Source organism: Dipodomys ordii, unplaced genomic scaffold (assembly GCF_000151885.1).
Source record: "Dipodomys ordii isolate 6190 unplaced genomic scaffold, Dord_2.0 Scaffold127, whole genome shotgun sequence".
NCBI classification, from domain to species: Eukaryota; Metazoa; Chordata; class Mammalia; order Rodentia; family Heteromyidae; genus Dipodomys; species Dipodomys ordii.
Genome location: NW_012267343.1, coordinates 8,035,398 through 8,057,269, shown reverse-complemented (window position 1 = coordinate 8,057,269; position 21,872 = coordinate 8,035,398). Strand labels below are relative to the sequence as shown.

The 21,872-nt window shown below is 48.3% G+C and overlaps 2 protein-coding genes across 3 annotated transcripts; both read right to left on the bottom strand.

The window, feature by feature from the left end:
* Positions 1–1,565: 1,565 nt before the first annotated feature.
* Alad (aminolevulinate dehydratase) lies at positions 1,566–16,128 on the bottom strand. Of its 2 annotated transcripts, none has more exons than XM_013030188.1 (12): positions 16,034–16,128; positions 8,728–8,898; positions 7,109–7,159; positions 6,538–6,634; positions 6,056–6,191; positions 5,859–5,942; positions 5,680–5,768; positions 5,351–5,406; positions 5,179–5,266; positions 4,774–4,860; positions 4,305–4,434; positions 1,566–2,383 (listed from the first exon to the last, which is right to left on the bottom strand). In XM_013030188.1, exons 2-12 carry the CDS (start codon positions 8,838–8,840, stop codon positions 2,322–2,324), a joined length of 993 nt encoding a protein of 330 aa, XP_012885642.1. In that variant the 5' UTR covers positions 8,841–8,898; positions 16,034–16,128; the 3' UTR covers positions 1,566–2,321. The 2 variants fall into 2 exon arrangements, with proteins under 2 accessions (XP_012885642.1, XP_012885643.1); XM_013030189.1 differs by lacking the exon at positions 16,034–16,128 and adding an exon at positions 11,131–11,151.
* A 2,544-nt stretch (positions 16,129–18,672) lies between these two features.
* Positions 18,673–21,755, bottom strand: Pole3 (polymerase (DNA directed), epsilon 3, accessory subunit). Its single transcript, XM_013030191.1, has 4 exons — positions 21,303–21,755; positions 21,125–21,210; positions 20,651–20,769; positions 18,673–20,300 (listed from the first exon to the last, which is right to left on the bottom strand). The coding sequence occupies exons 1-4, from the start codon at positions 21,366–21,368 to the stop codon at positions 20,128–20,130; spliced, it is 444 nt and encodes a 147-aa protein (XP_012885645.1). The 5' UTR covers positions 21,369–21,755; the 3' UTR covers positions 18,673–20,127.
* Between the last annotated feature and the right edge of the window lie 117 nt (positions 21,756–21,872).

The following is a 21,872-nucleotide window of genomic DNA, read 5'->3' as shown; positions in this document are numbered from 1 at the left end:
AGGATTGAGGCCCTTTATTTACTTGTCAGTCATGGGCTTGAACTCGGGGCCTGGATGCTATCCCTGAGTTCTTTTGCTCAAGGTTAGCACTATATCATAGCTTTCCTGCCCAGGCTGGCTTTGAACCATGATCCTCAGATTTCAGCCTCCTGAGCAGCTAGGATTACAGGTGTGATCCACCAGTGCCCAGTGTTTGAGGCTGTTTAAAAACCTGATCTTGGCCTGACACTGTCTGGAAGGCAGAGAACAGGTGACATTAGGTCTTAAGATGAGTTGTCCACAAAGGCCTCTGTAAGGTCCATTCCTGGATGATGAGCAGACCCCGCCCAGTACCTGCGTTACCTAGGCAACTGGGACACCTGGAAGAGGTCACATCTGTATCCGCTGAGGTCACATCTGGATCTGACCAGGCCACACCTTTCTCCCACCTGGTCCCACCTCCCTTTACCTGGACACACCTTTCCCCCCCACCCCCTACCCTAGATAAGGCCTAACCTAGGGCCAGTCGCCCTCTTTGCCAGCCTCGTGGAGTGCCAACCTGGCCTGGTCCCAGCAGGTCTACTGAATAAACCTACCCCTTACCTGAATATCACGTGCGTGGTGCTGTTCTTACTCTGCTACCTCTTTTTATAAACCTAACAGCCTCTAAGAATGAAAAAGAATTGGGCTTACTGCAGCAGCTCCAATTCTCCACTTACCAAAAACAAAACCTAGTCTTGGTAACTAAAGTTATTCTGCCGTTATTCACCCTCCTATTCCTCCCCTGTCCCCATTGCCCTGCTAAGCTCCTCCCATCACAGGGTCTTTGCCCTTTTTTGGGGCTAGGGGTGGTGAGGATTGAACCCAGGGCCTCCAGCATGCCTGGCAAGCACTCTACCTCTTCAGCTACTCTGCTGGCTCTTTTGTTTGTATTTTGTTCTTGAGATATAGTCTAGCATTTTTGCCCTGGCTTGCTTGAGCTTAGGGATTACAGGGGTCTGCCACTAGATCTGGCTTATATTTGTTATCTTATGGCTGTTATGACTTCCTCTCTGTTAGGATCTTTTTTTTTTTTGGGTCTGGTCATGGGGCCTGAACTCTGGGCCTGAGCGATGTCCCTCAGCTCTTCAACTCAAGGCTAGTGGTAGAGCCACAGCATCACTTCTGGCTTTTTTTCTTTTTGCTTATGTGGTGCTGAGGAATGGAACCCAGGGCCTCAGGCATGCAAGGCAAGCGCTCTACCACTGAGCCACCTTCCCAGCCCTCTGTTAGGATCTTTCTTTGTTCCTCTCTAGTCTCAACCCCAGGGAGTGCTTGACACTGGGTGTGGTAAATGTCAATAATTCTAGCAGGAATCTAGAGAAGTTAGAGGATGTGTGTTGGAGGCCAATCTGGGCTATCTATATACCAAGGCCCTTTCTACAAATGCCAACAGTTCAGATATTACTTGGTGGTAGAGTACTTGCTTAGCCTATACAGGGCCTGGGTTTGATCTTCAGTGCCACCAAAAAACCAAAATGAAACAAAAAACAGAGGGTTCTCCCCTTTGATTTTCAAACCCTTTTCTTCCTTTAAAATACTTATCATTATTTATAACTGCTTTATTAGTCTGTTTTCTTATCTCCCCCTTTCTCTCTGCATAAACTCCATGAAGACACAAGCTGGTTGCCTTTGTTGTCACATTCACAGCACCCTGCACTGTGCCCGGGCAGAGCTGAGAGTCTCAAAACTTCTCTCATGAATAAAAGCCTTGCTAGTGGTTGTATCTCTAGCAGTCAGGAACTCCTTCTTGCTTCTGGATTTCGATCCTTGTTAATAAGTCTTCTCCCTGGTCTATGGCTCTGAGTGGAACAGATTTCAGGCTGCCTGGTGATCACTGGTCTATGTGGGAAATGCTTTTCTCTGGAATCACAACACAGCTCAACTCTAAACTCAGATGTCAAGCTAGGCCTCACTCCTGCTCTACTGCCAGAGGACTTAGGCTTTCCTGAGCCAACTGCTTTCCTCTGGCTCAATGATCCAAGCCCCTCTCCTAGGCCCTAGGCTTATGCCTGGGACTCTAGGTTGCAGTTTGCTGAAGCCACAACTGAAAAGTGTGGGAGGTGGGGAGATGAGACTCAGGCCTGAGCCTGAGCAAGCAAGGAAGAGCCTGTGAGGCTGCAGCTGAGACTGCTAAGGTTTGGTGTGCGGCATAAACCACTCAGGGTGCTGGGCCTCTGCCAGCATGTGGGCAGGAATCGGGCACAGGGCACAGTTCAAACAGCAGCATTTACTTTGGTTTTCACATCTCCATGGCTCTGGGAACCTTCTCAAAGTCTGGCTCTTGAGTCCTGTCCTCTCTGTCACTCCTCCTTCAGCCACTGCAATAGCTGAGGTGTGTAGTAGGTGATGATGATATCAGCACCTGTGTGGGGAAGCAGGGGAGGAAACAAGGTGTCAGTTCTGAGCAGACCTGGGAGATGAACAAGGCACAGGCAAGGAGGCCACCATGAAGGTTGCCGCCTGTAAGGACACAGCCTAAGTCTAAGCCTGGTTTCAGTCATCTCCAGACCTTGGGTTAGGCATTTTCTCTTTCTGGGCCTCAGTTTGCCAATGCATGAAATGCAGGGGGTGAGACAGGTGACTTCAAGTTCCCTTCCTATGCTGGTATGTGGAAGTCAAGGCCCGGCACTGCAATGAAACTGAGCTACAGACATGCTGAGACCTCCTCTAGAAATAAGGATATCTTAATAAAAGTTAATAGAATTGGGGCTGGGAATGTGGCTTAGTGGTAGAGTGCTTGCCTAGCATGCACGAAGCCCTGGGTTTGATTCCTCAGTACCACATAAACAGAAAAGGCCAGAAGTGGCACTGTGGCTCAAGTGGTAGAGCACTTGCCTTGAGCACAGAGAAGCTTAAGGATAGTCCCCAGGCCCTGAGTTCAAGCCCCAGGAACAGCAAATAAATAAATAAATAAAGTTAATAGAAGATGGGGACTTTCTGCGAACTCTAGAGGTGACAGAGGACATTCTTTGGATTACAGATGTATCATGAATTGTTGAGCTCCAGGAAAGCCATACTTCCCTAGATAACTGGGGTCCTGATGGCCCTGATTATTCCCCTGGATAGCTGGTTTTGCCTATGTATAACACGCTTATTAGACATAAGCATCCTTATCTAGTTTGCTTTGTTTTATGTATAACACCTCTGATAAGGCTGTTAAAGCTAGTACTAGCTCTGTTCTGGGGGGGCTGCTGCTCTTTGAGACAGGAGTCTACCATGCAGTCACTGGCCTTTTAATAAAGACTCCTCTTAAAATGTGGTATCTCTGTTTTCTTGCTGTACAAACTTCTCTCCTTGCCATGAGGTCACCTTATGGCATCTAGGAAAACTGGCTGATCCTAGGCCACACTGTCTCCCTTCAGGGATCAGTGGTCAGCTATAGTACCCAATTTGCTTCCTGTTTCTTTTTGTTTTTCTTGTTGGTCATGGGGGCTGAACTCTGGGCCTGGGCACTGATCCTTAGCTCTTCAGCTCAAGGCTAATGCTCTACCACTTGAGCCAGAGCGCCACTTTCAGCTTTTTTTCTGCTTATATGGTGCTGAGGAATCGAACCCAGGACCTCATGCATGCAAGGCAAGCACCCTACCACTGAGCCACCTTCCCAGCCCCTTTGCTTCCCGTTTCTCTGCACCTTTCCAGTGAATGGGGTAGGTCAGGGTCTAGTGTTAAATCTCTGGCTGCCCCTACACCCAGAGCTGGAGCTGAAGCTGGAATCCCTCCCAACGACCAGCATGCTATGCAATAGTAACAAAACGTGCTGCTGTTTATGGAGCAGTACGTATATGTCAAATACCCACAGTATCACTGAATCCTCAGGATAACCATGTACCCTAGCTTATAGATAGAGGCCTGAAAGTGGACAGAAATGGCTTAAGTTCTCAAAGCAAAAAAGAAGTAGAAACTAGGCACTGGTGTCTCACACCTATACTTCTCAGGAGGCTGAGATCTGAGGATTGTGGTTTAAAGCCAGCCCAGGTAGTAAAGTCTATGAGTCCCTTATCTCCAATAAACTACAAAAAAAGCCTTGAGTATAAAAGCTCAGGGACAGTGCCCAGGCCCTGAGTTCAAGCCCCAGAACTGGCACCTAAATAAATAAATAAATAAATGGAGTTCAAGTGCTGGGTGCTGGTGGCTCATGCTTGTCCCTCCTAGCTACTCAGGAGGCTGAAGAAATCAGAACTTTCAGGCAAAGAGTGCAGGCTTCAAATGATTTTGTTTTCCTATTTGGGCAAAGTGCCCATCAGTCCCCATGGCAGGTCACAAACCCTACCCTGCCTGTTTACCTGCTCTGCGGAAGGCGGTCATGGCCTCCAACACGGCAGCCTTGAGATCAAAGGCCCCAGCCCGGGCTCCATGCCACAACATAGCAAACTCTCCAGACACGTGGTACACAGCAAGCGGGAGCTCAGGGTGCTAAAGGAAAGCAGTCATGGGTATGTAGGTTAAAGTGGAGGGTGCATGTGCTCTGGAGTATCCCTCCCTCCCTGCCCATGCTGTGATGGTCTTGAACCCTATTCTGAATCATGGCTGCTGGCAGCCCAGCCTGTTCTAGGGCTGTTCAATCAGAGCTGTTGAAAGGCCCCTGCAAACTCAGGTGTAGCAGCTAGATTGTTAGCTGGGAGGAGTGAGAGGGAAGGACTGCTTGGGGAAGAGTGCTTCCAACTCAGAGTTCAGAGCCCCTCCCTCTAAGTCCTTGTATCCACAGGTGAAGGCTCTGAGCCCCCTGAGCCGCTCCCTTTGCCTGGTACTCACCTTGTCCTTCACTTCCCGTACAATGTCCAGGTAGGGCATTCCTGGCTTTACCATAAGCATGTCGGCTCCTTCCCGAACATCCCGGTCCTGAAGGATGCAGAAAAAAGTGGGCAGGGGGGCTAGGAAGGTGGCTCAGTGGTAGAGCGCTTGCCTTGCATGCCTGAGGCCCTGGGTTCCATTCCTCAGCACCACATAAGCCAAAAGAAAAAAGCTGGAAGTGGCGCTGTAGCTCAAGTGGTAGAAGGCTAGCCTTGAGCTGAAGAGCTGAGGGACAGCGCCCAGGCCCAGAGTTCAGGCCCCACGACCAGACCAAAAAAAAAAAAAGGGGGGGGGGCAGGGGATGACAATGCTGGAAGGGGACAGGCTGAGGTTGGGGTTGGGGAGACCCAGGCTCTGGTCACTCACCACTGCACGGAGGGCCAGGCCCCGGGCTCCAGGGGGCAGCTGGTAGCAGCGGCGGTCTCCAAAAGCTGGGCTTGACTGGGCTGCATCCCTGCAAAGCAAAGTCACCAGGATGGACTCCAGCTTTGCCCCCAAGTGGCATATAAAGTAACAGACCCCTGCCTGCCCCACTTACCGGAAAGGTCCATAGAAAAAGGAAGCAAATTTGGCACTGTAGCTCATCACTGATACCTGTACGGAGAGACAGTGGGGGTATAGGCCCAGCCAATCCTTTCTAGATGCCTCAGGGTGAAAAGACGAGGATACAGGGCCTCAGCTAGGAAGCAGTGCCGATAGCCCAGACTCACTGCAGACTCACAGCCTTGGTTTCCCAAATTTGAGGAAAAGTCTAGACAGCTCTTAAAGTCCTCATCTGGTGCTGTCTGATTCTTGGTACTCGGAGGCAGGATTTGTCCTGGTGTTCTCCTCCCTGCCCATGTCCCTCCCTGCACGCCTTGCCAGTACCCTGTTGCCAAGTCCGTGTGCCATCAGGGCCTCCTTGATAGCTTCCACGCGCCCATCCATCATGTCCGACGGAGCTACTACCTGACATCCTGGAGAGCAGAGGGTGGTGTTCAGAACTCCCAACCCCTCCTACCCACTCTGCCACCTCCCAGTCCCTGCTGGGTGGGGACTTTACTCACCAGCCTTGGCATAGGCAAGTGCCACCTCAGCCAGCCGTTGGCGGCTCTCCTCAGCCTGGAAAGCTCCCTTCTCACTCAGAAGCCCTGTGGGACAAGATGGCTGGGCTTCCAGAACACTTTGGGCCCAGCTTGGGGGAGAGCTGGGCAAGTGGAGGTATGTGCCTGCAGGGCTGGTGGGAGGGAGGGGAGGAACTAACCACAGTGACCATGGGAAGTGTAGGGGCACAGGCAGACATCACAGGCCACCAGCAGGCTAGGGAAGGTCTTCCTCAACAGCCGGATTGCCTCTATAGTTGGGGATTCCTCGGAGTCTGCTGAGGAGCCCCGCTCATCCTAGAAGAACATGGTATATGTGATATATGAAGATCTGGGAGCCACACTTGGTAGAGCACAGCCAGGCCCTTTCTTGTAATTACATCATAGCCACTGCATGGGGGACCAGCCCATTTGCAGAGAGGCTAGCAAAGATGCAGAGAGGGGGCTTGACTTATTTTGCTAGGGTATTACAGCCCTACTTAACTTCCTGGCCCTACACAGTGTTATTTAAGAGCAGTCATGATGGTCATCGACCAATGACACCCATGTTAGCACAAAGTAGGAGGGGAGGACTAGGCCAGTGTGTAAACCTCAGCCCACTCTGGCCCAGCCTCCCTCCTTCAGCCTTCCTCTGATTCTTCACCTTGGGAACTCTGCTGGGGACACCAAAGATCAGCACACAGCGTAGGCCATCTTCCACAAGTGGCTTCAGCATCTCTTCCAGCCGGTTCACTCCATACCTGAGGGGAAGGAAGGGAGAGGGACTGAAGTAAGCAGGTTCCTCTAATCCATCCCTCCCCACTGCACCTTTGATAGAAGCCAAATTACACACAGCAGCAGGAGGGCATAAAATCCCACAAATAGCGCAGGGAGGAATGCACCCACCCAAAGCCAGGCACCAAAGCAGCAGGGTTATGGAATTAGTTGTGGGTGAACCTCCAAGGTTCTCTTACTGAACTCTCCCTCTAGCTCAGCTTCTCTCTGCAACAGCCTTTGCTATGGTGACCAAGGTGATGGAGCGAGTATGCATTATCTTATCAGGCTATCTCCTCCACTGGGCTATAGCTTCAGTCCCCAGAAAACCCTTGTCCTCACTGAGCTACAGTTTACCTGTCTGGATCTGCCGCCTTCTGGGTCTGCTGCTTCCTTCTGGTACCCTCAACCATGAAATCTCTTCCCACACCATCCTTTTACCCTCCCTGCCCATCTCTTACCTGGCCACTCCTGGGAGGCTGGCGATGGGCTGGATGTCGTCAGGAACATCCCTGCAAGAGCAAGGTGGGCTATGGAGTGGGGACAGTGGGAAGGGCCACTGGTGGTAGGGTGAGTGGGAGGGGTGGCCAGGAAGCTGGGAAGGGAAGTAGGAGTGGAGATGGAAGGATGGGGGTGGGATTCAGGTTCTGGTGCCCTTGCCTAGCCAAGCCCAGGGCCTGAAATAAGAATAATAGGAACAACAAGAATAACAGTGGCAGTGAGAGCAGCTGTACTCAAAGAACAGTAACCACAGGAAAGAGTCTGTGCTTAAGAACTTGGACTTTGAAGCTAGAAGGTCCTGGCTTCCTATCCCATGCATTCTGATTATTGGGCAACTTTGGCCAACTTGAACCTTAGTCCCTTCAACAAAAATATACTATTTTGTTGTGTATGTGTGTGTGCATGGGCGCGTGCCAGAATTGGGGGCTTGAACTCAGGATCTGTGTAGGAGCTATCCCTTAGCTTTTTCCACTCAAGACTGGCACTTTACCACTTGAGCCATAGCTCTACTTCTAGCTTTTTGGTGATTAAATGGTGGTAAGAATCTCACAGACTTTCTCAGATATTAGACTTCATAGCAGCTAGGCTTATAGGTGTGAGCCACCAGCACCTGGCTGTATTAAGTACTTATTATATACTGGGTACTATTTTAAGTGAACAAAATAGACAAAAGTCCTTGCCATGAATTGACATATCTATTTATCTCTCATGTGAATGCTGAAAGGAATGAAGAAAAAAAGAAGAGAAAGAAAAAGAGATTGAGCTAGGCCCAGCGGCTCATGCCTATAATTCTAGTTACTAAAGAGGCTGAGATCTGAGGACTTTGGTTCGAAGCCAGCTTGGGCTGGTAAGTCTGTGAGACTCTTTTTTTTTTTTTTGGGTCCATTCGTGGGACCTGAACTCTGGGCCTGGGCGCTGTGCCTCAGCTCTTCAGCTCAAGGCTAGAGCTCTACCACTTGAGCCACAGTGCCACTTCCGGCTTTTTTCTTTTTGCTTATGTGGTGCTGAGGAATCGAACCCAGGGCCTCGAACATGCAAGGCAAGCGCTCTACCACTGAGCCACCTTCCCAGCCCCTCTGTGAGACTCTTACGTCCACTAAACTACAAAAAAAGCTGGAAGTGGACTGTGGCTCAAATGGTAGAGTGCTAGCCCCCAGGCCCTGAGTTCAAGCCCCAGAAATGGCACCAAAAAAAAAAAAAAAAGATTGAATAAAGTGCTTAGCACAGTACCTGGTACACAGTAAGTATTCAGCAAATGTTTGTTACTATCATTAATAATCACGATTGCATGATTATTTTAACAATCATGTCTAACATACATAGTACTATGCCACTGAGAGAACCTATTGCAGAAGCTCAGGGTAACTGGCAAAGGTACTTCTTTTACAAATGGGGTGAGCTCATTTCCAGGCTGTGTCATCCCTAAGACTGCTATTCTTAACCTTTAGGCCACTTCTAACACTTCTGATTCTAACTGTCAGCCCACTTTAACCCCTGATCATCAGACTGATGTCTGCTTCAGTCACACACTGCCCCCTACCCTGGGCAGATCAGACCAGGCCCATTCCTGGGGACTCACGTGACAAAGATGGGGTAGATGAGGTTGGAGGCACTGAGGGTGGTGTTGGCTCCCTGCCAGAACCGAAGCAGTGGGTGGAAATACCCACTGTGCAGAACCGACTGGGGCTGCATGGTGAGGGTGTCAGCTGGATGCAATCAAGGCTCCTGGGTTGTGTGCTGGGACTTAGCTCTGTGGGGGCAACAGGAGACCATGAGACATGAATCCTATGTTCAAGAGACGGTCACATCTAGAAGATGGCTCTTCCACATCCCTGCTGGTCCACAAGGTAAGAAGAGTGAAAGGAACCCTTCAGAAGCTTCAGAGGAATCTGGATCTAAAGACAGAACACTGGCATCTCTCTATCTGTCTGTCTGTCTGTTTGTATATATAGCTGTTGCTCATGGGGCTTGAATTCTGGTTCTGGGTGCTGTTCCTGAGCTCTTCAGTTCAAGGTGAGCGCTCTACCACTTGAGCCACAGTGCCATTTCCATTTTCTGGTGGTTAATTGGAGATAAGAGTCTCATGGAGTTTCCTGCCTGGGCTGGCTTTGAACCACCAATCTTAGATCTCAGCCTCCTGAGTAGCTAGGATTACAGGTGGGAGTCACCAGCACCCAGCATTTTTTTTTTTTTTTGGTCGGTTCTGGGGCCTGAACTCTGGGCCTGGGCACTGTTCCTCAGCTCTTCAGCTCAAGGCTAGTGCTCTACCACTTTAGTCATAGCACCACTTCTGGCTTTTCTGATTATGTGGTGCTGAGGAATCGAACCCAAGGCCTCATGCATGCAAGATAAGCACTACACCACTGAGCCACCCTCCCAGCCCCGCCCCCTTTTTTTTTGCCAGTCCTGGGGGTTGAACTCAAGGCCTGGTCACTGTCCCTGAGCTGCTCTTTGCTCAAAGTTAGCACTCTACCACTTGAGCCACAGTGCCATTTCCGGCTTTTTCTGTGTATGTGGGGCTGAAATTGAACCCAGGACCTCATGCATTCAAGGCAAGCACTCTTCCAACTGAGCCACATTCCCAGCATTTTTTTTTTTTAAGTAACAACTAAGCTGGGCACTGGTGGCTCACACTTGAAATCCTAGCTACTCAGGAGGCTGAGATCTAAGAACTGTAGTTGAAGCCACTCTGGGCAGGAAAGCTCATGAGACTCTTATCTCCATTTAACCACCCCAAAAAGGTGGAAGTGGACCCATAGCTCAAGTGGTAGAGTGCTAGTCTTGATTAAAAAAAAAAAATCTAGGAAAACTGGGCGCCAATGGCTCACACCTGTAATCCTAGCTACTTTGGAAGCTGAGATCTGAGGCTCATGCTTAGAAGCCAGCCCAAACAAGAAAGTTTGTGAGACTCTTATCTCCAATTAAGGGTAAGAAATCATAAAAATCAGAAATAAAACAAAAAAATCTGGAAGTGGAGGCTATGGCGTAAGTGTAGATGCTGGCCTTAAGAAAAAAAGCTCAGGGACAGTGCCTAGGCCCTGAATTCAAGCCCTAGTACTGACACACGAAAGTAACAATTTACACTGGGTATTGGTGGCTCACACCTGCAATCCTAGTTATGCAGAAGCCTGAGATCTGAGGATCAGGGTTTGAAGTCAGCCTGGGGAATGAAAGTTGTTGAGACTTTTCTTTTTGCTGGTCCTAGTACTTGAAGTCTGAGCCTGGTGCTTGTCCCTGAGCTTTTGAGGTCAAGACTAGAGCTCTACCACTTGAACCACAGCTCTACTTCCAACTTTTTAAATTTAACTGGAGATAAGTCTCATGGACTTTCCTCCCCAGGCTTGCTTTGAACCTTAACCCTTAGATTTCAGTCTCCTGAGTAGGTAGGTATACAGGCATGAGCTAGACTCCTGAGCCTGAGACTCTTTTATTTTTAATAAACTACAAAAAGCCTGAAATGGAGCTGTGGCTCAAGTGGTACAGTGCTATCCTTGAGCAAAAGAAGCTCAAAGACAGCTCCCAGGCCCCGAGTTCAAGTACCACAAGACCGGTAATACACACACACACACACACACACACACACACAGTAACAAGTTACTAGTTATTTACACATACACACACACACACACATACACACACACTGTAACAAGTTACTAGTTATTTAACCAAAGGATTGGAAATAAAAAAGAAAACCAGAATGCATCCTTGCTTACTCATACTTCAAAAAGCACTGGTCCAGCCAAGATTTAAACTTTGCATATCCCTATGATCACAGCAGAAATCTTAGAAAGATACAGGTAAGCAAAAAGAGAAAAAGATCCTGTAATTCTACCTTCATCAAAAAAAGTGCTGCTAACTCCTTGGTGTATGGTCTTTGAACTAGGCACAACATATACAAAGCCACCAAATAGTACCTGTAAGGCCAATAGAGGGCCAGACACCCAGCTGCCGTCCCCACCCAGCAGCACCTTGTCCCCTTTACCTGGAAAGACTGAGCTCTCTGCACAACCTCCCACACCCAAAGCCTCTAGCTTCTCCTCCTCTTGGGCTGATATTTCCTGCTTTGCAGTGTGTCTTATGAAACAGCCCTTGTGGCCCAGCTTATCTCATGCCAGTAGAAGGAATTTCTGCAGGGCAGGGCCCAGGATGAGTTCATTTCACCTCTCCCTCCCAAGGACTCTGCTAGTAAACACTGATTACTATGAAGTAGAAGACAGTATGAGTACCATGCCAAGCAAGGGAGGGACAGAAGACAGAAAGAAGCAGAGCATCACCTTTGTGCCTTGAGCCCATATGATGTGCCAGGTGGAGCCGGCATATTCACAGGTGACTTCCTCCCAAGTTCACAAGCTGACTAAAAGTGCACTGCAGAGTGAGGAGCCTGGCACATGACACACTAGGGCCTTGGGTACCATGTGAGTTGGGAGGGTTTGCATTCTGTTCTGCAGGTGTATGCGTTCAGCCAGGCTGGGGAAGGGAGGACAGTGTGCCTTCAGGTAAGGGGATGGGAGATGGCTGCTCACTGTCCTGAAGATAGGCAGAAGAAGAGGGGACAAGGGGGCCAGAATAAGCCAGGAAAAAGTTCTGAGCAGGGAGTAAAGCTGTGGTCAAAGCCACCGTGAAGATAAATCTTGTGGCTGCACAGAGCAGACAGGAAGCAGAGAAGCACAGAGGCTCTGAGGAGCCAGGAGGCAGGAAGGAAGGGCCATCTTGAGTCAGCCAAGAGTCAGTCTCTTAGGGCAAATGCTCCAAATTCGCCTGACCTGGAGGGCAGCAGGGCCAGGGCCAGGGCCAGAAGATGATGGGAAACTAGAGTGGGACATGACTGGGAAGAGTTCCATTTTAGATATTTCCTTTTAGGGGTGCCTGGAGGAACAATGAATAGCCAAGCAAAGAGAGAAAATTAGAGCTGCAGGGTCTGGTAGGCCCTAGTCCAAATGCTCCTTGTACAAATGGATGCTTAAGCTACAGAGAGGGCAAGGACTTACCTAAGGTCACTCAGCAAGTTAAGAGGCTAAAACAGGACTAGAACACTGGTGGTCAGTGTGCTGGTGCAGTCTTTCTGCCTGTCCCCTGGGCCCCTTCAGCTTCCCTACAATCAGCCCAGGGGCTCCTCTTATCCTATCTTCCTCCTTGCTGGGGTAGGAATTATCAGGAGCTACACAAGGTCTCACTCAGCTACCACACCCCTGGGTGGGCCAGCCTCATCATTGGATGCAGGCAGGCCAGAGTTTCCCAGGGCTGTCTCAACAATCATTCAGCAGATAGGAAGTCCAGTTTGTCTATTTTCTGTAAGACTTCGTTCAAGTCCGCTAGGAGCAGGCTTAGAGAGGTTAAGTTACTTCCCCAAGAATACACAGCTAGTGTGTACTAGCAGCTAGGGTTTGACTTTGGTCTAGACCCCAAGTGCAAGATTGTACATACTATACCTCCATATTACTAGTAAACATTTGATTCAGTAGGTAGGTGTCTCTTCTCACCATACTGTTTCTGCTTTGTATGCTGGCAAGCTGGAGAAAAAACAGAAACTATACTTCATGTATCAGTAATGTGCTGGGCCCTGGAGTTGGAACTTTATATTTCTATTATCTTGTTCAAGGGCAAGAACTGTCCTGACTTTTAGTGATAAGGAAACAAAGGTTCAAAGGAGTTATGTGACTTGTTCAAAGTCATTCTGAAAAGTCATTCTGAAAAAAGCGAGTGTGTGTGTGCGCGTGCGCTCGTGCGCCAGTCCTGGGGACCTTGAACTCAGGGCCTAGGTGCTGTCCTTGAGCTTCTTTTACTCAAGGCTAGCATTCAGCCACTTGAAACACAGTTCCACTTCAGCTTTTTTTAGTAGTTTAATGGAGATACAAATCTCACAGTCTTTCCTGCCTGGGGTGGCTTTGAACTGTAATCTTCATATCTAAGCTTCCTGAGTAGCTAAGTAGCTAGGATTAGAGGTATGAGGCACCTGGCTAAATCAAACTTTACAACCACGTCTATGCTCTGACTTATTCTCTTGTACATAACTTTTGCAGCACACCCTAGATTCTGGAATTCAAACCTGTATTCCACTGTCTAAAGGAACATCCTTAAGAAGCCTAAGGGAACAACAGACACAGGCTCCAGGCTTATCAGACGCAGGGTTGCTAGGAGCTGGGCTGTCCAAGTTTCACCCTGAGGATCCTGGGAGAGGTAGGGAAGGGAAGAGAAGCTAGAGCAGATTCATTGCAAACTGAACTTGCATTGGGGATGGTCAGAAAGACAACAGACTGAGAAACAGATCTCAGTGCTGAAAGAATTTAAAGACTGAAAATTAGCGATCCCACTTAATTCCTTCCATTTTAATGTGGAAGATGGTCTTGAGATGGCAGTGAGTGAGGCACAGAGGAAGGAATTGACCTTGAGGCTCTTCTTGGCTTCTAGTGCACTGTGACCTCTACCACACAGATGCATTCTGTTACAAACAGTACTTAGTAAACATCTTTGCAAAATGTCCTGAACAAACTTTGTACACAAGGCCAAGGTGTGCCTTGTGAAAAACCCTCAAAATTTGGAACATTTTCCCACTGGGGGAAGGGACTCTCTCCCCCCAAATTAAGGAAACTTGCACCTTTCAGCTTAAGTCCTATGTCACATCATTCAGAGGAATATGCTACCATGAGGTCTAGCACATCCACTCACTCATGTCATTACAGGTTAGCTTTGCTGGCAAGCAGTATAGGGTGGCTTAGAAAGAACCACCTTTCAAGCTCCTGCCTGTAATTCTTGCTACTCAGGAGGATGAGATCTGAGAATCTCAGTTCAAAGCCAGCCAGGGCAGGAAAATCCATGTATCTCTAATTAATCATCAAAAAGCTCGAAGTGGAGCTGTGGCTCAAGTGATAGAGTGCTAGCCTTAAGCAAAAAAGCTTAGGAACAGCACCCAAGACCTGTGTTCAAGCCCCAGGATCAACACATCAACACACACACACACCATCCCACTCCACTCCACACACAAAGGAAAGGGAAAGAGAGAATAAAAAAGCTAGGTTTCAGCTGGGTGCCGGTGGCTCATGCCTGTAATCCTAGCTACTTAGGAGGCTGAGATCTGAGGATCGAGGTTCAAAGCCAGGCCGGGCAGGAAAGTTCGTGAGACTCTTATCTCCAATAAACCGCTAGAAAACCAGAAGTGGTGCTGTGGCTCAAACGGTAGAGCACTCGCCTTGAGCTGAAGAGTACAAGGACAGTGCTCAAGCCCAGAGTTCAAGGCCCACGACTGACCAAAACAAACAAACAAACAAAAAAACCAGGTTTCAGAGTCAAATAGTGCCCAAGTCTGATTTTGGCTCAGCTCAAGGCTGGTAGCCTTTCAGAACCTTCCTTTCATAATGCATGAAATGGGCTAATATTCCAAAACTTGCAGGGCTATGCAGAAAATTAGAAGTGAGGTATGTATCTGGCACCAAGGGGCTTCACAGTAAATATGTGGTTCATATGATTACTATTTGTTGCTGGTACTCCTGTGCCACATGGAGGGGAAGGCATTTGTTCAAGCCATGCAGGCCATAGATGTTTCAAGATACCTGAGGTGAGGTCCCTGTCCACCAGGCAGCTTTGGTGGGAGAGAAATAAAATAACCACCACACAGATCCTAAGCAGAAGGCTGCCCAGGGCTTGTGTCTCTGGAGTCACAGCTTCAAGGACACCGAAGCCCAGCTCTTCACAATAACTGTGAAATCTCCTTTTGATTTGGCAACAAACCCCTCCACCTGGTGTAACTTAATTTGAGTTATGGGAGTGGCTGTGAAGGAGCCCCAGGTTGTGCTCCAGAGGATTCCAGAGGCTGTGCTCTTGGCACAGAGGGTATGGAGCTGCTGCCAGATCTGGTAGGCTCTGTACCAGCTGAGGAGGAGGCAGTTAAGAGGGCCAGCTAGGTAGAAGGGCCCAGCCTGAGAAATCCAAAGTCCCACAAAGACTCAGAACAGCAGCTGTCTGGCAGTTTCTGCAAAGGGACAGACTAGTGGTCTATTTGCATTTTCTGAATACTTTGTGCCCGCTGGACCAGAGCTTAATTTAAGTATAAAAGGAAGAGGGTGACTCTCACCTGGCCCTAGGGCTTTGATAATCTTGGGGTTAGATAGACATCTGGAGTTGGAAGGAGAAGCTGCTGTTTCCACAGCCTCCTAGAATATCTTGCCTTAGAATTTACATCATTCAAACAAGGCTGAAACTGGGCTCCGGAGTAGGAGAAACACTGACTGAAGTTCATGCAGCAGGTCGGCTGCAGATCTGGACTAGAATTCGGGTGTTCGGCAGCCTAGTCCTCAGTTCCCACCACAACTATAAGGTAGATTTCAAATTTTCTTCCCAGCAGAGCTGTGTTTATGGATCAAGGAAGAAAGGGGGCGTAATGGTAATTCTGAATCTGGCTGCTGCTGGTAGCAGGGTGTGTGGGCTCTGCAGTCTGAGATGTGGGGACAAATTCTATTTCCAGCTATGTGACCTCAGTTTTCTCATCTGCTAAGTGGGGACCTAACCCGACCAAAATGAGTTGTTGTAAGGACTGAATGGGACAAAGCGATGCGACGCCTAGCACAAGCGGCTCTTATCGTTTCCAGCTCCTTCCTCCAGCCCGCTAGATACCTCTGACCCCGCTCTGATGGAGACTGCCTGGCAGCCTCCAGAGATGAGAAACGGGGCCTGCATTCAGGCCTCGACCCTAGGTACTGCCGGGCCGTCTAAGCCTAAAGCGCCGGGGCAACTGGGGTGGGGGGGAGGGAGGTTCACCCCCAGCAGCACAACACAATCCTCGGGGCACAGCACAATCTTGGGATGCGAGATTCTCGGTGCAACAGCACTTGTCTCGCTCTGGAGCTGCCCTCTCAAGCCCGCCACCTCCTGGAACGCCGGTTCCCGCTTACCTGACTCGCCAGAGCTCCGAACCGCTGGCGCAGCCACCGCGGTCTCCCGACTCCAGGCTCCGGGTCCCACGTGGGGGCGGGGCGGCTCACCCGGAAGCAGCTCTCCCCCCCCCTCCCGCCCGCCCCTCATAGCGTGAAACCACGCCCTGCATGGGCATTCAAGGGACAATTGGCCAGTTCCCGCGAGGCCCCTCCCGCTCCCCGGCCAATCGGATATGCCCTCGGGCTTCAGAGCCACCCCTCCGGGTGCTAGGACTTCTCTGGCGCTGGCTGGACCACAGAGCTACCACGTGGGCCCGTTGGATCTCTGCGGGAGTGTGAGGCGGGCTTAACCCTACCTTCACCCCAGCTTTCACCCGAGTTCACTTTGCAGTTCTGTTACCCTCCCCGGGCCAACTTGGCTCTGGTTCATTGATGAAAGAACAATGAGCATCAAGGAAAACACCACCACAATGGCCTAACACAATAACTTAAGTCCACTTTCGCAGACTGAGCACTTTAGAGTTGTTGAGTTCAGCATCAGACTGTTTTCTCATTTCAGTGAGAATTTAATCCAGCGTAACTAATTTACTCAGAACCTAATCTGTGCCATGGGTTGGGAGATGGGATATGAATAGACAGGAGAATTAAAAAAGCAAACCAAAAAAAAACCTTCCAAGTCAGACAGGGGCTTCAGACAGGACAATAATGGGTACGTTAAAATCTGACCGGAGGTCTGTGGGTAGTGGTTTTGGAGCAGAGTATGTGCAGGGGCAGCAGAAAGCGGTTTGGTGGTTATAAAGGACTGGGAAATGTCTTGAAGCTAAAGGTAGTGTTGTTTAACACCAAATTGTTCACTTAAACATGTTATAACTTTATGTTTTGTAATTTTTTTTCAACTCTTGAAGAAAAACCCACTAAATGCAATCTGATATTCTACAACTTGTTAAGAGAAAAAGGATATGAAAGACTGGTTAAATACCAGAATAGTGAGATTAATCTTTGTCAATTTTGACCAAGTGTACCATAGTTCTAAAAGATGTTAACATGAGGAGAAAGTTGGATGAGTATATAATTCTACTTTGTAACTTAAAAAGTCTTTGTAGCTTTTTTCGTAAATCTAAAATTATTTCAAGACAAAATGTTTATTAAAACAAAAGCCAGGAGCCGGGCCAAAGACCACCGAGACATAATCCCAATTTTCATAAATTAATGGTAAGATCTTAAATCAATTCTCTCTAAAAAGCCTCAACTTCCCATTGGTAAAAACACAAGACTAGGGTATATAAGTAGTTTTGAATGGGTTAGGATAGAAATCCTTTTAACATCCAAATATAGATTACAATCTCTGGGCATGTATGGCCTTGCTAAAGGTGTAACATTACCTTAGTAATAAGGGCTGGAGGTGTGGCTTGTGTACCTGCTCAGCTTGCACAAGAGCTTAAGTTCAAATCCCAGTATGACCCCCTCCCACCTCCCTAATCCCAATACTACTATAGGAACGATGGAGGTGTGTTTGGGAAAAACTGATGGCTGTCCTAAGATTTCTCTCAGTTGGTAAGTTTTGTAGCTTAAAATCAGCAACATGTTTTTCTTAGTAAGTTTGCTAAGGGATGGAGCAGAATTCATGAAATTGTTTTCTGACTCATTCTTGACTAGAACACAAACAGCTTTATATAGGAGGTTAGAATAGATGGTAGTGAGCCTGCCTTACTCAGTCTTAAGTATAGATTTCATTTCATAGGAAGCAGGTGGGGATTGTAGTCGTCATGTTTCAGAAAGGATCCAATTGTCAACTAATACCCAGGGGAAATTAGGGGATGCAGAGATGAAGTTAGACACTGAATTCAGAGAAAATCAACATCCAGATGAGACTGGGGATTAGCCTACAATGGTGCTTGTAGGGGTTAAGAAAGGATGTTTCTGATGATGAAAATGAGGGGAAAAATCACCTAAGTGACCACTGAGTTGAATCTTTGTGAAACTTTCTTGAGAAAGGGTCTTAACATGTGATACAGGCTGTCATACAACGTTCAATGATCCTCAAGTGCTAGGATTACTGCCATGTGCCATCATGCCCAATGTAACTTTTACAATTTGATTTGAGATCTGATAGCTATGTAGATTGGATAGGTAGTAGAGTTGTGATTAAGAAATAGCAGAGGTTAAAGCTGGGCACTGGTGGCCCACACCCATAATCCCAGCCACTCAGGAAGCTGAGCTCTGAGACTGCGGTTCAAAGCCAGCTGGGGCAGGAAACTCTGAGATGCTTATCTCCAATTAACTACCAAAAAAGCTGGAAATGGAGCTGTGGCTCCAAGTGGTAGTGTTAGCCTTGAGCACAAAAGCTCAAGAACAGTGCCCAGGGCATGAGTTCAAGCCCTAGGACCAGCACCAAAAAAAGGAGAAAAACAAGTTTAAAAAGGAGGTAACAGTAATGCTACTATATAGGCTTTAAGATTTAACTCCTGAAGGCATTTAAAGCAGTCCTAGACACAACAACTATTCACGAAGTCACGAAAGCATTTGTTCTGGTATTAGAAGAGCAACACCTACTGGTCATCCAAGGTGATATAAGACCCAATGTTACAAAGGGCTGGCCCAGTCCACATTCCACATGATCAGTAGGTCCTCTCCAAAACCAAACTCTGAGTCATCACTTTAAACAAGAATGTTCTTTATTTATACAAAGCATTACAATCTTCTCAAGTCTTCAGTCACTTATCAACAAACTTTTCACTGTATTCACTTAACAAAAAGCATCCAACTATATTACACTACCTGCCAACCCCAAGTGCTCAAGTAAAACAAGAATGTGCTTGGAGTACTGAATGGAACAGAAGACTAAGAAAAGCCAATGAGGATACTTTAGAGACAGTTAAAGGAGAAGGATTTGTGTGTGTGTGTGTGTGTGTGTGTGTGCACGCATGTGATTCCTGAGCACCATCATATTTCCTTTAAGGTTGAGGAGTTTTATAAAACCATTTTTAAGACATGACACTAAGGAACCAGAAGAATCTGAACCTTGGGATACAAGCAGGTATTCAAAGTTCCCAGACTGGCCAACAAAGTGAGTAAAAGAAAGTGGGACTAGAAAGCAGAAAGGTAAAAAGAAACAAAGAGAAGCATAGAGGGAGAAAGTTGTGTTTAGGAGAAATAAATTCTAGAGCTTGTCACAAATTAAGAGAATGCAAAGCCACACCCAGTCTGGGAAATGGGAACGAAAAAGCCTGGGATTTTACACCTTCCAGGAGGTGATAATCCCAAAGCTTTACAGTGGTAGGCAGTGAGGTACATGCAGCACTAAGTCATGTGTTTTGTAAGACCTCAGTGGCACCTTTGCATGACCAACTTTAATCTCCACTGCTACTTTAAGCCCATAAGTGCCCAGAGTGCAGCTACTCCACCAAGTTAAATGGGCGGGTAATAAAGAACTGCAGCAAAGTGGGCATAGTGAAAAACAAAACAATGTTATTGTGTCAAATAAAGAGATGGCAGATTGGATTTCATTATTCACCCAGCGTCCCAGTAGTTTCCTAAAGCTGAAACATTCAGACTACTATTCTTTGGTGCTAGGGATGGAACCTAGGGCCCTCCATAGCGGCACATGCTAGGCAAGTGCTCTATTACTCAACTATATCCCCAGCCACCTGCCCATTCTTAATAAGCTACTATTGCCAAATACTGTACAATCAAATGTAGGCTGACCATGATCAAAGCCCCAATTCGTCCTGAGCCTTCACTGCCCCTGTGATCTGAAACACAGCCAGCAGCATGGAAATTATTATTACTTTTATGGAGGGACAGGGAGACAGGGATCAAAACACTACCTAAACCTACACTTAAGTAAACAGAAGATTTCAACTGGCCAATTTAATCAGCTTTCAGAAGCCTCCTTACTAAAAAGTCATAACTTTCAGACCAATCAAGCAAATCAGGATTCTGCTACTCAGATGTTCTGAGGCTGGGAGAGCTGGTTTGGATAATTCTATTCAGTTTTTATTTTGATCTCAGGCACTTGTGCCTAAGACCACTTACCCAGCAGGGAAAAGCTTCATATAAACACAGGATATTTCTAGATGGTATCTTCTACAATGCCATCCTGCCCACCCTATTCAGTTGTCTACTTCCTCCTCTTCATTTTGCTCATCTTCTTCCAGTCTTTCTTCATCTTCATCATTGTCCTCATCCCTGCTCTTGTCTGGCTCTTCTGAATCTGTTTTTTTGTCTTTGTCCTTCTTCTTTTGCTCTGAGGCTTCCTTCTTGCCTTTCTGCTCCCGCCTATATGCTGTTAGGAAGGATAAATGGGGTTTTCTAGTGACCTTTGCTATATTTCTTTGTTTTATAAATACCTATAACAAACCGGGCGCTTGTTATAGGGAGAAGTGGGGTTAGAAGGCAGAACTGGAAGCATGAAGTGGACCATGTAGCCATTATATAATAAGAAAAATGGAGGCACAGAGGAACAATAAAGAGCTCAGCCTCCCAAATAACTGAGATGGTACCAACTAATCTTTGTGGCGTCAACCCCAGTACTGACTTATTGGACCTCAAGGTAAGTATACTGAAAGCCTCAAGACTGGGTGATCAAAGCACAGAGGATGAACATCTTCATGATTGAGAAAACAGAAGGGATACCTTCTAGAGCTTCTTTTAAGGGGGTAATGAATCGCTGGAACTCCATCTCTTCCATGGCGGAGAGCACATCACTAGCATTGAGTGTCTTGCGCTTCCCTTTCATTGCGAAGTTGTTGGCACTGGAAGAAAGAGAAGAGAAAGGCCATCAGAGATCAGAGGCTGGCAGACTCTCTCCTGCCAGGTGTGGAGTGATGGGAACCAGTACACGCAGAGTGGGGACGGGGGGGGGGGGGGAGAAGGTCGTGTACATCCTAGATGTATGGGCTTTTGTGTGACTTGAGTTAATCCTTCCTTTCCCTGCACAAAGGGCGAAGGCAGAAATTATGTTTACTTTGTTCCAGAACTTGTAGAAACTGCAGGAAGCTCTCTCTCCTCCACGGATTCATTACTGGGGTCTGTGTGTGCCAGGCCACCAACTGGAGGCAGGTGCTCTCTGCGCTCCAGCAGTGCCCTGGGTAGCTCCGCCGCACTCACCAGGACGTGGCATACAGCACGAAGACGCTGGCGGCGCGGGAGATGGCGCTCCGGGCCTCCTTGGAGATGTTGACTCCGTCCGGGAGCTGTAAGGAGAGCGGAGGTGAGCACCAGTACCAGCCCAGGACCTGCTTCCCGCCCGTCCGCCCTGACCCATCCGCCAGCCCCAGCAGCTCACCGCCTCCTTGATAATTCTAGTGATGACAGCGTTGGGCAGATTTAGGTCCTCGGGCCTCTCTGCCATTGCCACCGCCAGGGCCCGAGCTTTCTTCGCCCCAGGCCTCCTTCTTCAGGGTAGCACAGCGTCCGGACTTCCCGCGTCGCTGAGGTTTGGCCCTCGGACGCTTCCGTCCCACCCCACGTTGCTCACAGTGTCCCACAGTGCCCCGCGCGCCACACCTTCCTTCCTGCCGTAAGCCCGCCCTCGCTTTCAGTGGTCGGAGCATCTGAACTCTCCAGATATCCGCATTTTTGGCCCATTGGGGTTTCCGTCCGAGCCAACGTAGCGTTCACTTTCTCCCCCAGGCTTTCTCTGTCTGTCTCTCTTTTTTGTGTGATTCACATTATCACCACGTCAGGAGCTTTCGCGTCCAATGAAGTATGCCTCAAGAGGCTTCCGTTCATTCCCCACCGTGCTTTGCGCGGCTACTTGGCGACTACAGGTCCAGGAAGCTCTAGCGTGAGCGGCGAAGGCGTGTCTGGAGCCGGCTGGGCGGGATCTTTCCTACAGGAGGCGGGTTGATAGGCG